Source organism: Myodes glareolus, chromosome 2 (assembly GCF_982192425.1).
Source record: "Myodes glareolus chromosome 2, mMyoGla1.1, whole genome shotgun sequence".
Classification (NCBI taxonomy): domain Eukaryota; kingdom Metazoa; phylum Chordata; class Mammalia; order Rodentia; family Cricetidae; genus Myodes; species Myodes glareolus.
In genome coordinates, this window is record NC_142027.1 from 105665326 (window position 1) to 105678031 (window position 12706).

The 12706-nt window shown below is 54.5% G+C and overlaps 2 protein-coding genes across 7 annotated transcripts in view; one reads left to right on the top strand and one right to left on the bottom strand.

Moving 5' to 3' along the window:
• The window catches only part of Chlsn (cholesin), a 100638-nt gene that overhangs the window by 45090 nt on the left and 42842 nt on the right, over window positions 1–12706 (top strand). The window contains exon 1 of one of the 2 annotated variants that reach the window (XM_085683281.2): window positions 9156–9467. The exons of the other annotated variant lie outside the window; for it this stretch is intronic. Within the exon in view, the coding sequence (XP_085539407.2) occupies window positions 9462–9467 (6 nt within the window). The 5' untranslated portion in view covers window positions 9156–9461. Of the gene's footprint in view, window positions 1–9155; window positions 9468–12706 lie in introns of those variants that run through there. 2 annotated transcript variants of the gene reach the window in all.
• LOC125402264 (uncharacterized) lies at window positions 284–10224 on the bottom strand. Of its 5 annotated transcripts, none has more exons than XM_087903352.1 (4): window positions 9559–10224; window positions 8768–8904; window positions 3158–3383; window positions 284–1640 (listed from the first exon to the last, which is right to left on the bottom strand). In XM_087903352.1, the coding sequence occupies exons 2-4, from the start codon at window positions 8840–8842 to the stop codon at window positions 649–651; spliced, it is 1293 nt and encodes a 430-aa protein (XP_087759478.1). In that variant the 5' UTR covers window positions 8843–8904; window positions 9559–10224; the 3' UTR covers window positions 284–648. The 5 variants fall into 5 exon arrangements, with proteins under 5 accessions (XP_087759478.1, XP_048292884.1, XP_048292883.1 ...); XM_048436927.3 differs by having other exon boundaries at window positions 3197–3383; window positions 9559–10223; XM_048436926.3 differs by lacking the exon at window positions 9559–10224 and having other exon boundaries at window positions 8768–9062.

Here is a 12706-nt window from a genome sequence, read left to right on the forward strand (position 1 = left end):
CAGGAGACTGAGGCAGGAGGATCAGGAGTCAAGGTCAGCTATAGTGAGATCCTGTCTCAAGAAATAAAAAAGTGGGGTTGGAGACATGACTCTTCAGTTAAGAGCCCTGGCTGCTCTTCCAGAGGTCCTGAGTTTAGTTCCCGGTACCCATATAGTAGCTCACAACTGTCTGTAAGTCCGGTTCCAGGGGATCTGACACCCTCATACAGACATGCATGCAAGCAAAACACCAGTGCACATAAGATAAAAGTAAATTATATTTTAAAAGAAAGAGACGAAAACCTTAGGTGAGTACTGTGTTTATTTCCACGATGCCCTTCATGTGTTGTCAGACTGGGCTGTGGAATGGAGGATGGCAGCCATCGGGCAAGGTGGCCATTATAGTCAGGACACCCTCTAGCAGACCCGTGGTCTCCGATCGGCCCCTGTACCTATGCTGTTGTGTCTTTGACCTGAATGTTCCTCAAGGCGCACCTGTTGATCTGGGAAGAGAAGCTGCCTTGTTTGTGTAGGTTGATGTGGCCGCAGACAAACTCCTGTTTGTTAAGCACCATCCAGAACACATGAACCCTGCCCAAGCTCCCCAGAAAGGCACTCTTCCCTGAACACCAGGATGGGGTGTGGCTTGTGTCTGCAGACAGGCCCTGTCTAGCCCCCTACTCTGTCCAAGGGCATGCTGTTGTCTGGTCCCCGCCTGCATCTCTGTGTCAGACGCTCAAGGAGGCCCAGCAACCTAAGCCTGCACCGTGTGTGGAGGATGAGGGTGACCACCAAGTTGATGCAACTTTCTCCAGAGAGGGCCAGCTCTGCGAGGTTCATGAGCAGCTCATCCCTGGGGGAGCCCACATCCTTCCGAAGCTTCAACTGGGCTCGATGCAGGAGGACCACATTGAAGAAGAGTCTACAGGCAAACATGTTGAGAGTCACGGCCAGTACCGCCCAGCGCCCAGAGGCTGTGTCCCTCGGAGCAGGAGCCACCCGCCAGGCTGGCTGTGTAGCATGCAGGAGAAGGAGAACCATCTGAAAGCTCAAGGCAAGCGCAAAGCCCAGGCTGAACTTGACGATCTCGTATTCGGGCCATGCTGTCAGTGGATTCACCTGGCACACAGTGGTTGCGTGCAACTCCCCAGATGTGCCCAGTAGAGACACCACAATGAGCGAGCTACACACGGCACAGCCTCCAATGGCAGCTAGACTGGCCACAGGCCTCACCAAGAGCTGGCAGCCCGAAGATCCCGGCAGAAGAGACTGGACAAGCATGGCCCCCTGCAGGTACTGAGCTGTAAAGTAGCAGACATTGGAGAAGAATGAGAGTGTCCCACAGCCCAGGTTTGTCGTGGCCATGTAGTCAGGTCGGCCAGCAGCATTGAGGGACAGTAGAGTCACCAAGATGCTAGTGACTGTGAGACCTGCAAGGAGCCTGTCCAGCACCCCCAGCCTAGTACGTTCCCGGATGAACACACTTAGACAGAAGAGCCCCGTCACCAGGCTCAGTGGGACACACACCGCTATGTACACATGCATGCACCTAGAAATGATGCTCTGTGCTGCAATGACATCTTCCACAGCTGGGGACACATGGCTAGGGTAGCGGATCCAGGACATGTTGTGACGGTCCATCTTCAGGGCAGCGGTCACACCTGCAACAGAAGCACATGCTGTGTGGCCGTGTGGCTGACCAGGGAGGGACACCTGTGCAGGGCAAGGGGCCGGGTCTCCAGAGGGTGCCTAGAGCCAGCCTCTGTGTGAATGGAGGGAGGATGTCAGAGCCCAGTCTTGGTGTCGAGAACAAGGGCTCAGGTCCAGTGAGCCTGGTGCTAAAAGGTGCAGGATGAGTCAAGAAGCCCCAGGCACCCTCACTGCAAACTCACAAGGACCCCCTCCCCCCGACACACACACACACATGCACACTGTTACTTGGCAGCTAACAGTAGCCTTTGAACATGGCTCTTAGCAGTGGTCTGTCTCCCAGGAAGGGTTCAGCTGGCAATTTCCCGAGAACAGGGTTTTAGGGACCCCAGCACTGAGTCACTAGCACTGGCTGCCATTACTGGGGACAGGTATGTCTTTGCATTTGAGATTCTGAGACATTCTAGAAGATTCTGGCCAGTTTTGGCCTTTGTAGGGACCCTTTTCTGGAAACTGGGGTGCCATGTTATGGAGGCTGGAATGATGTGGGGGCTTCCTGGGATGGCCAGGTTGGCTAGGAGTCAGTAGCTGTAAATTCCTGGGCAGGGCTTTAAGTAAGGACACTGACAACCCCAGCGCTCTGCCCGCCCACGCTTGATAAATGAAATAATTTTGTTTCCATACAAATTCCGTCTTCCGCCCTTTAAAATTTAACTAAATAGTAGTGGAGGCTAGGAAATATTATTGTCATTTATTCAAAGGAAATTGAGGGTGATAAAACTGGAGCCATAATTTTAATGGGATTCCTGAAGCCTGGCCTAGCTCCACAGCCAGCTTTTGTTTGCTCTGAAGATGGACCACATGTCTGGGGAGGTGTGGGTGTTGGCCTGGTCTGGCTCCTGCACACAGTGTGACTGCAATTTACTGGTGTGTGACTCTGAAGTAGAGAGTGACTATATCCAGCCAGCTTTTCCCCCTTAGTAACAACTCCTCGGAGCTTGCCATGTGCTTGATGTTGTGCCTGCTCTGTACCCAGAGTGAGGTTCTTTGTATCTTGTGGTGTTTTGGGTGAGATGGTGCCTGTAGGCTCAGGTGTCTGAATATTTGGTTCCCACTTGGTGGCACTGTTTGAGGAGGTTTAGGAGTTCCGGTCTTGCTGGCAGAAGAATGTCGTGGAGAGCACACTTAAGGGTGTGAAGCTTAGCCCCCTTTCAGTTCACCTGCTCTCTCTCCCTGGTTCACGACTGTGGTTCAGGATGCCCGCTTCTTGCTGCCATGCCTCCTTGTATATTGTATAAAGAATCTCTGTTTCTCTACAATAACAAAACCCAAAGGCTACAACAGCAGTTGTATATACAAAACACAGAGGGAGATACTGCTTCACTTACAGACAGGTTCTTGACCAGAGATGAGACAGGAAAGGGGGGTGGCCAGGGAGAGCACTGTGTGCAGAGGAGGATGGAGAAGGGCAAGTAGACCTCTTGGGTTCTGGGCTTCAGGATCCCGCCCCGGTCATCAGCTCACTCACTGTGTGTTGCTGTCCTGTTCACCCTGTCACCCTTCAGACCTGGAGGATGGTTCTCTTTGGGTGTCCCAAGCAGCAGGAAGGTGACCATTCTTGGCCCTGTGATGCCACACTGGACTTGACTTTGATGAGTCTGTGGTGTGTTTGGGTGTTTACAGTGCCGCCGCTGACCAGCCTTTGCCACTCCCCATGGGCCTGCGGGCTCCTCGTTGTATCTGTCTCTTTCAGTCTGAAAAGACAGCAGTGGCCGTGATAACTTGCAGCTGCCGTGCTTATGGAGCCAGCAGTGTGGAAATGAAGAGTCATGGCCGGCTCGGGAGGAAGCAATTTGAAGTCTGTCTTGTCAGGTGGAATGGGAAGTCGTCTTGTGATCTCTGACCATGGTCAGGAAGCGGAGCTGCTGAGCAGACATCTGATGTATCTCTGCAGCCACTCCATGCCTCATGTGCGCGCTGTGCTACTGGGTACTGTGTCTGCGGCCATCCGTCACCAAGGGCCTCCCTGGCTGGCAGCAGTCAGCTCTGACTCTGTCTGGCTATGGCCTGCCTCTGTTTCTCAGCGGGTGGACCAGGGTGGATCCTATAGGCTGCCAACCAGGGTGGAGGCCTCACTCAGGTCCCGAATGCTCTAGCCAGGATGTCCTCCAGCACCGTCTGGACCCATGCAGAGTGGGCTTCATCACCTCAGTTCTCGGGTCTCAGCGTTCCAACTACGTACTGAGTACCAGTATGTACTGGGTACCAGTACTAGAAAGGATGGATTTCTGAGAGGTGGATACTTGTGCAGTGCAGCCACACCTGGGGGCTCTGCTTCCTGTACCCGACCCTGCTCAAGTTGAGGTGCCATCCTGCGCTTTTGTCCCTTAAGGGTGGGAGGAAACCCATGCAGACTAGGTGAGCTGGTCTCCCTCCCTAGCCCCTAGAGCTCCCCAGTCCTGTCCTGCAGAGGCCAGCTGGGGAAGGAGTAGCCAAGAGCCTTCTACTTCATGCAGTGTGACTACCCTGTGCACAACACCCCGCTGCACACCTTAATGCCAGGCTGCTGCCTGCAGCCCTGTCTTTGTTAAGGTCAAGAGGGTCTAGTCCTTCTTGGGAGCCCAGGATCACATGATTCCAGACCTAACCAGCACCTCATCTATCCACGGGACCACCTGGCCCCTTTACCAACATAGTCTACATGGCATGGCCACTGAAACCATCTACTGTCAAAGTTTCCACAATTCACTCTTCACCACCCAGCCTCTGTCCCATCTTCTAGCACTGTGTCCAGGGATTCTCTGTAGCCTTGACAGCTCCTCAACTCCCCTGCCTCCACAGTCAACCCCAAACTGGGTGGAAAGAGGAGGAGAGGCAGCAGGGCTGCCCAGGAAAACCAGCCTGAGTGGCCCCCAGTTGTCTCTCACTGGGTAATGCTGCATATTAGCGCTGGAGTGCTTGTGTCTGATAATGCACTTGAACCTCAGTTCATACGTGCAGTAGGACACACATGCCCTGCTTTAATTTTGCCTGGGTCATCTGGGTGTTAATACCATGAGATCTAAGCCTAGTTTGGCTGAGAGCTTTTCCCTCTTCTTGAGATCATTTTAAAAGAGCTTTTGTAGAAATGACACACCTCTTGGCAGGCACCCCCTCGGATCTGGTCACAACCCTTGACACAGCTCCCTCCCTGACCGCCCTTGGCGCCCAGCCCCCACAGCCATTTGTCTGGTTTATCTCTTGCAACTTTGACATTTCCAGATCAGCACGTGGTAGGTCTCCATGGAGCCTTCAGGTCTTGCTCTCTTGTGCACGTGAGGTGCCTACCTCCCTGCACTGAGTGAGCTGGTTGTCACTGCCTGGCCATCTAGTAGTCTAGACTTGTCATTAAGAAGTCCGAACAGTGTTAGACGCTCATCCACAGCTGCTCTCAGGCCTCCAGTGCAAGCATTTACTTTTTGTCTGGGCGCATATCTGAGAGCAATGTGTTCAGCTCTAGCGTCAGGTGAGGCCAGCAGCCTTCCAAGGTGGCTGTATCATTCTACTCTCCTGCCACAGCCCAACCTAGCTTCCTAGAAAACCTAGAATTCCACAGAAGAGGGACAGACACTCCGTGGACGTATATCAGGCTGAGAACCTGGGATCTCCGGAGCCCAGCAGAAGGGCTGACTTCGGCAGCCCTGTGTCCTTTGGGAGCTCCCCAAGGCTAGTGTCTGAGAACACTGTGTTCCTACGGTGGCTCTTGGCCACCACTCTGTGAATAGCCCTTCAGAATGGTTCCTGTAAGTGTGACCCCCTTACCCAGCACTGCTTTGGTGGGGAAAAGAGGGTGGGCAGAGCCCAGGGCATTTTCCAAGCCCTTCCCACATGGGCACAACGCTCTCACAGACCCTTCCAAACCACACTTATTCTGTAGATCTTTCCAGCAGGGCTCACAAGTTCTGCACAGATGTGGCATGTGTGAGATTCTATTGGGTGACCCACGAATGGCGTGGGTGGCCTTGTATGTGTGTGCTACAGCAGGTAAAGTGGCCTTGGCATACTTTTGTGGCACAGGTCATATAAGGATTTGCTGACCCCCCAGTACCTCCACAGTTCCATCAGTCTCAGAGCAAGTCTTTTGAGGAGTCATGGGTTTGCTGTAAAGCCCCAGACTGCCAGCCAAAGGCATGGGAGGCCTGTGAACCCGGTGTGTGAGATTTCAGAGGTGTGCAGTGCGTTGACAAGCTGGCACATGGAAAGCCAGAGCTGCCGTGGGAGGTGGGTTCCTGTACCTGACCCGCTGTGCTCTACCCTGGGGGCCTCACCTCCCTCCATCCCCTCAGCCGTCTTCTCCTTCTGGCAGGACCTAGCCATTCTAGCGCCTCTGGCCTTGGCTCTGTAAATGTTTCCATCCCAGTCTCCTGCCTGCAGACTAGGGAGGGCCCGTTGGCGAGTCACTGTGTCTCATACACAGCCTGATGTCCCCCTCCAACCCCTAGCCAGCCCTCTGCACAGAGGTGTGACCTTGGAGAGGAGCTCAGACTGACATCATGGTGGTGTGTAGGAACCCCCCCCCCCAACCCAGGGATCTGGAAAGGCAGCACAGGACTCACTGACTGTCACAGTGGACAGCGTGGATCTGTCTGTCTTTGATTGTCCTGTTGGTCCCAAGGCTGTCTGTTTCTATACATTTTTTTTTTTAAGAATCGACACAATCACCTTCATTAAGATAATGATAAAAGGCAGTTTCCTGTTTGCTTTTCTCGAATCTTGCTGATAAGATACATGTGCCTTTTGTCTCGTGTAGATGTGTGTGCATGTGTGTATACCCAGGTACACACTAACACACAAGTGTCCATGTGCAAACACATAGGTAGATATGCATCTGGAGACACTGAAACACAAACATGCACACACCAGACACACCCTGACATGTAGCTGTGTGCACTTGTGCAGGCACAGTTTTACAAACAGGCACACATGAATACACTTGTGCACACACCAACACACATTGTACTGTATGTACGCATGCACACATACACACAGATGCTGGCCTCTGGGAGCTTCAGCACTCCTCCTGGCCCCGTGTGCTGTATGCCAGATGGGCATTCCAGTTCAGTGACCAGTGGCCCAGCTGGGAGGAGCTGCCTGACCTCACACAGGCTTCATGCTTCCTGCAGAGTGGGCGCTCCGGGGGCCTGTGGGTAAGAAGGCAGACCCCTCCTGTGTTGTCCGATTGAGGCAGTAGGCCTCCTAGCTCCCCCTCGTCCTTCTTTTCGGGAACTGTAGCCTACTCCTTCCCTGGCAACATGTTAAATGGGAGCCCTCTTTGTGGTTATCTGAGGCCTGTGTTTTCTCAGCTTTCCCCTCCATGAGCACCAGCAATGAGAGTGGAGGGATGGACTCAGGGAGGGTGAGACCAGGACTCTAGGAGGTTTCTGCATTTGCTGGTTATCTGCCCCCCTTCTGCCTTATGCATTGCTGTGTATGGCACCTTTCCCACAAGACTGAGCTTGGGGAGTACTGACGAGCAAGCTCGCCTTTGAATCCCTATTCAGGACTGGTGGTACCGGCCCTGAGTACTGGAACTGACCAGCCCTGTCACCAGGTGCCACATGCCACCTCAGGCCCTCTGCTGTCCTGAGATCCAGTAGCTTAAACAGCTACTCAGGGATTTTCTGGTTGAAACCCACATGATGCCTGTGGCTAGAGTGGGTGACCCACAGTTTCCCCAAAAGAAGGATTTGCCCCAGATACCAAGCAAGAAATTGAACCTTCCTGTGTTGGACTACCTGGAGTGTGTGTGTGGGTGGGGAGCTAAGTAGTTCAGAGGTCACCAGGAGAGGTGTTTGGTGTTTTGCGATTTTCCGCAGTCTTGAGTCACTCGCTGTTGTTTCTCTGAGGATAGACACAGACACCAAGGCAGTGCCTTCCTACTACAGTGGCAGACCAAGGTGGGGGGCACGTGATCAGACCCTTTCCTGCCCTCACTCTGCAATATCTGGCACGCAGCCGTGGCAGCAGTGACCGCAGGAGGAGATGGCAAAGGAGTCTGGTCTGAGCCACGGTGGCAAGGGCTTCTGAGAGTAAAAGTGATGGATTCTCTCTGCAGCCTGCCCTCTATGGCGCCCCCTGTGGGTCCTTCCCCTAGCTACAGGTCTTCCTGGCTTTTTTGACCCGCTGTTTATCCTAGGTCTTGATGGCATCCTGCCTGAGCTGGGTGTGGACAGGAGGAAAACCTCTGGCTAGCTAGAGCCAAACAGGTGAACACCAGAAGAGGGGATAGGAGGGCAGTGGGGCACTTGACTGGGTCAATTTCCCTAGCAGGAGCAAAGGCTCCATGTCGTATTGTCTCTGGGGGCCCAGTGAGCCATCAGCACCACAGCTGTGTCCCCATGAGTCTGCAGGGAGGTGATGAGGCAGGTTACCCTTCAAGCCTGTGGTCTTGGGCCCACTAATTAATTGGTCCCAAGGAGGCACTGCCGAGCACCACTGGGAGACTCATGCTGGAGGTCTTGGGAAGTGAGCTGAGCCCGCTTGGCAAGGCTCTCCTCGCCTTGGCTCACAGGGACACGTGTCAGGGGCATCACACCAACTCATCTGAGCACAAAGCCCACCTTGTGCAGAGGTAGTCAGCCCTGATGGCCCAGTCTCCAAAGGCTCTCTCCCCGCCCCTGCCTGTTCCTGCTGTCTGGGCTTCCGCCTCACCCCGCGCAGTCAAGCCAAAAGACTTCTCTGTTTTCAGGTTTCCCGCCCCGTGCAAACACACATTCCAGATGTGCCCACTACAGACCAGTCTTTATGTTCTGCCACACCAGGCTCTCCCCATCCTACCCCACCCCCTTGATGAAAATCCTCCAGTGGTAGTTAGCCTGACAGCCCTGCCGACATTGGCTCTGCTTTCTGACCATCCTCGGACCTGTCCCCATTTTACTGTGAGAGCTGACCAGGGCCACCATGAACCCTTCCTCCAGGAAGAAGCTGGATCGCCATACCAAAGGCTCGAGTTTTCTTTTACTTAACAGAATTGACCGGAACCATAAAGAAATTGGTTTTCACAAACTTCCCTGGGGCACATTCACTGGTAAGTCCGAGGCAGGAGGACAAGCTGAGTGGGCAGGACTGCTACTTCCCCAGGGCATAAGAAAGCGCTCACCTGTGCCAGGGATCCACACAAGGCTCCGTCAGCAGTCGGGGGCTGCCGTGGGACTGGGGCATGCTCCCTGTTCATCCAGCCATCCCTCCATTGCTCCACACTTGCCAAAGACAGGCTGGCACGGACGCCCACAGCTCCTGAGGAAAAACAGGATTCGGCCTAGAGTCATCCAAACCACACACTGTGTTTAAGCGGGCTATGGTTGGACCATGTGACCTAGAAGAATCCAAATGGACCTATGTCTGAGGTGGAAGAGTGACGTGTGTGTGAATCTGAGGGTTTCCAGAGCTCTTTTGCAGAAGTGTGCAGGCCACTTGCAGAAGGTCCCTCCCAGAAGGCAAAGACATTTGCAACCTAAAATAGGAACTGAAGCCCCACCCAGTCAGAAAAAGTCCTCCCTACCAGAACAAACCAGTGCCTAGAACCTTGGGACATGGATGAGGGGCTGGCCCCTCTGTCCCTGACACAGGGTGACTCAGGGCAGTGGACACTCCAGCCTGGATGGCAGGTGACCCTGCTCACCAATGGCCAGAGCCGCACCTTGAGGTTGCATGGAGTGGGGCTCTGCCAGGAGGCATGTCAGCCTGCTGGTGTCCAGCATCCTCTCTGCCAGGCCTTGCCCAGGATACCATGATGCTGGCTGGGAGGAGTCCTGAGCGGAGGCACCAAGTTCTGAAGGGAGAGCCTCAGCCAAATGGAGGTAAATAGTCTTGGGAACGCTTTCAAATCTTAAAATGCAGTGATCTTTACTTGCATTCCCACCCCCGTGTATGCACACTTTTGCAGCTTACCTCATGTTGCAGGCTGTTTCCGTGGCATCAGCCCCAGGCCGCTTTGTGGTCCTGGTCTCATGCAGTTCCTTCAGCGTCTCGAGTACTGTGGAGAGCCATCCCAGCGCTGTGCCTGGGCCTCTGGGTAGTTCCTGTGGGGCACACTGCTCTCTGACTTGAAGGGGTGTTAGAAAGTCATTAACTGGGGACCTGGATTCTTCTTGAGTGAATTTTCAGGTCTGACTGCTGCCAAGATACTGCCCCAGGACGGAAGAATCTGATTGGTGGTAGAGAAGTCTGAGGAGGCCCTAATGGCTGAAGAGGCCTCATCTCTGTGGCCTTCCTCCTCCAGAACAGTCCCCGCGCCCTCCTTTGCCCCCTTCCTGCCTGATGTGTGAAGACAGCTCTCAACCCACATCCGCTGTGTCAGCCTCCTGTGCTCCCTTCCTGGCCCTGACTTCAGTGTGGTAGATTCAGCTCATGGACTCTAAGACTGGTGGGGCTACCAAGGTCCACTCTCCACTGCTTTGTTTTGAGGTCACCTCTGGTACTTCCGTATTTGACCCCATTTCTCTGTGCGGCCACTGATTGTGTCCTTCCTAATGGCCTTTGACAGTTCTGTAAAACGCTATTGTATCCCTACTGAGAATGGTCCCTGAGTGACCTCTGACCCTTTCCGGTGCCCCTTGCATATCAGGCTTCCATGAGGACATGGGCTTCCTCTCCAGCTTCCTTTGCCTCACTTGGGCCTTATCCCAAAGTGTTAGTGTCTGGCCCCTCCCCTGGGAACTGGTCAGGGCGTAGAGGCAGGGTGATAATCCCCTCCCTCCCAAATTCTGTTTACCCGCTGGTAAGGGAAGTACAGGCTTGTGCTCTGAAACCTGCTGCTGTTTCCTCTGCTTGCGCTCTTCTGGAGAAGTGCAGCACCTCTCGGCCCAATGGGAGGAGCCCGGGGGACAAGCAGTGGGACTAGAGGCCCTTCCGCTTGAGTTGAGCCACAGTCAGGTGCTGACCAGCCTGCCTGGTGTCAGTGCTCAGGCACTAGAACCTCATGGGGACTGCAGAGCAGGCTGCTGGGCACAGCCGCCTCCCCACTTGCCTCTCCACCTTGGGAGGGCCCTGCATACCCTCCAGTCTTGAGGCTTCCGCCTGCCTGACCCGTGCTGGCCCTTAGGCTGACCGCACAGATGTGGGACAACAGAACTGCGGTGGCTGCTTTCTCTGATGTGTGATCTTTAGAGGCAGGGACCCCATCCCCAGGCCTCAGTTTCCTTCTGCGAGGTGACCGATGAACGCACCCATGCTCAGGTTGGCTTTTGGGTGAGCTGACATCCCCAGAAATGTGACAGGAAGGTCAGTGGTTGTGGCTCCCCTGGATGGTGCTGGGTAAACTGTGGTTCCCATGGGTGTGTCAGGCCCCCAACCGTGAGCCATCTCCCAGTCAGACTCCCATCCCAGCTCAGTGACTGCTTCCTTGGTGTCACAAGGACTTCTTCAGCTGGTGACACCTGCCTAAGCTGTGACTGCCTGGATGTGGGCTCTCAGCCACCAAAGTGCTGGTCTGAACTTTTTGCTCTGACCTGGCAATTGAATTCAGAGAGACATGGCCCCAGTAGCATGTTCATGCGGTCGTAAGCATTCAGGAAGTTGGCCCCAGATTGCAAGCTCGTGCCGCCGTGGGAGTTCAGGATTCAGGAAGATGTGGCCCCAGATCGTGTGCTCAGGACCTGCGCAGCCCACAGCCCTGCCCACCAGGAGCCCCCAGCACCAAGGGCAGCGTCTGAGCTGGGTGGGAAGAAAGGGAAGGACACTAAAGGTTTGCATAGGAAGGGAAGGGGCAGAGCGTAGATGTGGCTTCCTTCCCTCTGTCCCCGGCCACCAGCTGGGAGGCTTTGGCTGCCTGCACCCCGGCCTTCCCCTCCCATCATTTGTTCAGTTCCCCAGCTGAGCTGGTGATGAGCATGGTGGCTTCCTCCCTCCCTGTCCCCTCTATGAGGATACAACTTGTTTTTTAAATGTTTGGTTGATCTTGTTTCTGAGGTAGGGTCTCACTAACGTAGCCCCAACTGGCCTGGAACTCATCATGTAGACCAGGATGACCTCAGACTCACAGATCCACCTGTCTCAGCCTTCAGAGAGCTGGAATTAAAGGCGTGTGCCGCCATGCCGGGCAGGGATACACTTGGTCACTTATGCAGTGATTCCCTGGCCACAGGCCACAAATAGTCTGGGGAGCAAGGTGTCCCCGGTCTTCTCTGTCTGCACAGCTGCAGGTCCTCTGTACTGCACTGGGAGCCGGGGCGGGGGCGGCGACAGCTCACAGGATGGCCCTCCTCATGGGGACCTAATAGCCCACCACACAGCCAGGTGGTGGGAGCAACCAGCACAGCAGTAGGAGGCCCTTGAGACGTCACACTCAGTAGGAGAAGCAGGACGCAAAATGCCACGTGCCTTGTGTTTCCACTTCAGAAGAGACAAGCCGGGGACAGAAAACAGACAGGCTATTCAGTGTCATTTCTTCTTTTGTTGGTTGGTTGGTTGGTTGGTTGGCTGGTTGGTTTTTTTGAGACAAGTTTTCTTCATGTAACATCTCCAGCAGTCCTGGAACCAGCTCTGTAGACCAGAGATCCATCTGCCTTTGCCTCCCTTAGTGCCGCCACTGTCCGGCCCCTGGTGTCATTTCGTGCTGTGCCAACAGTGATAACTTTTCTGGTCCTCTCCACTTTGCCACATCTTTATATTTTAAGCACCGCTTCTCTTGAGGTTTGTGTTATAACTCTGCAGTTTTAAACGTGTAGTTTGGTTCTTTGGGGCACGTGTACAAGACCAGGCGCCATCCCCGGGCTCTGGTAGGAATGTTGTCAAATCTTGAAGCTGGTTGGTAGCTCACCCCAACCCCTCTGAGTCCCGAGGCTGCTACAGTGCTGGTCCTGTATAGGGACGGGTAGGGATACCCCACATCTGAGCTGCTGTGTGGCATCTCCTCCAGGACACGCTGCCAACCCTTCTCCCTGAAAGTCTGCAGAGTGACCGCGGCACACACCCCGTTTCCCCCTCCTCCGGTGCCTTCCTCTGTGATCCTGCAGTTTGGAAAGTTGATGGTTACCGGGTTTTGGCATCTGGGGGGCTATGGCAGGAACTCAGGATGTAGGAGGCTGGGCGGGGTGGA

Excerpts from the sequence above, each read along its gene's own strand:
- LOC125402264 (XM_087903352.1), bottom strand. The coding sequence starts at position 8,842 with ATGAACAGGGAGCATGCCCCAGTCCCACGGCAGCCCCCGACTGCTGAC. Across the intron at positions 3,384-8,767 it reads TGTGTGGATCCCTGGCACAG|ACTGAAAGAGACAGATACAA; the intron begins GTGAGCGCTTTC and ends CTGTCTTTTCAG. Across the intron at positions 1,641-3,157 it reads GAACAGGACAGCAACACACA|GTGTGACCGCTGCCCTGAAG; the intron begins GTGAGTGAGCTG and ends CTTCTGTTGCAG.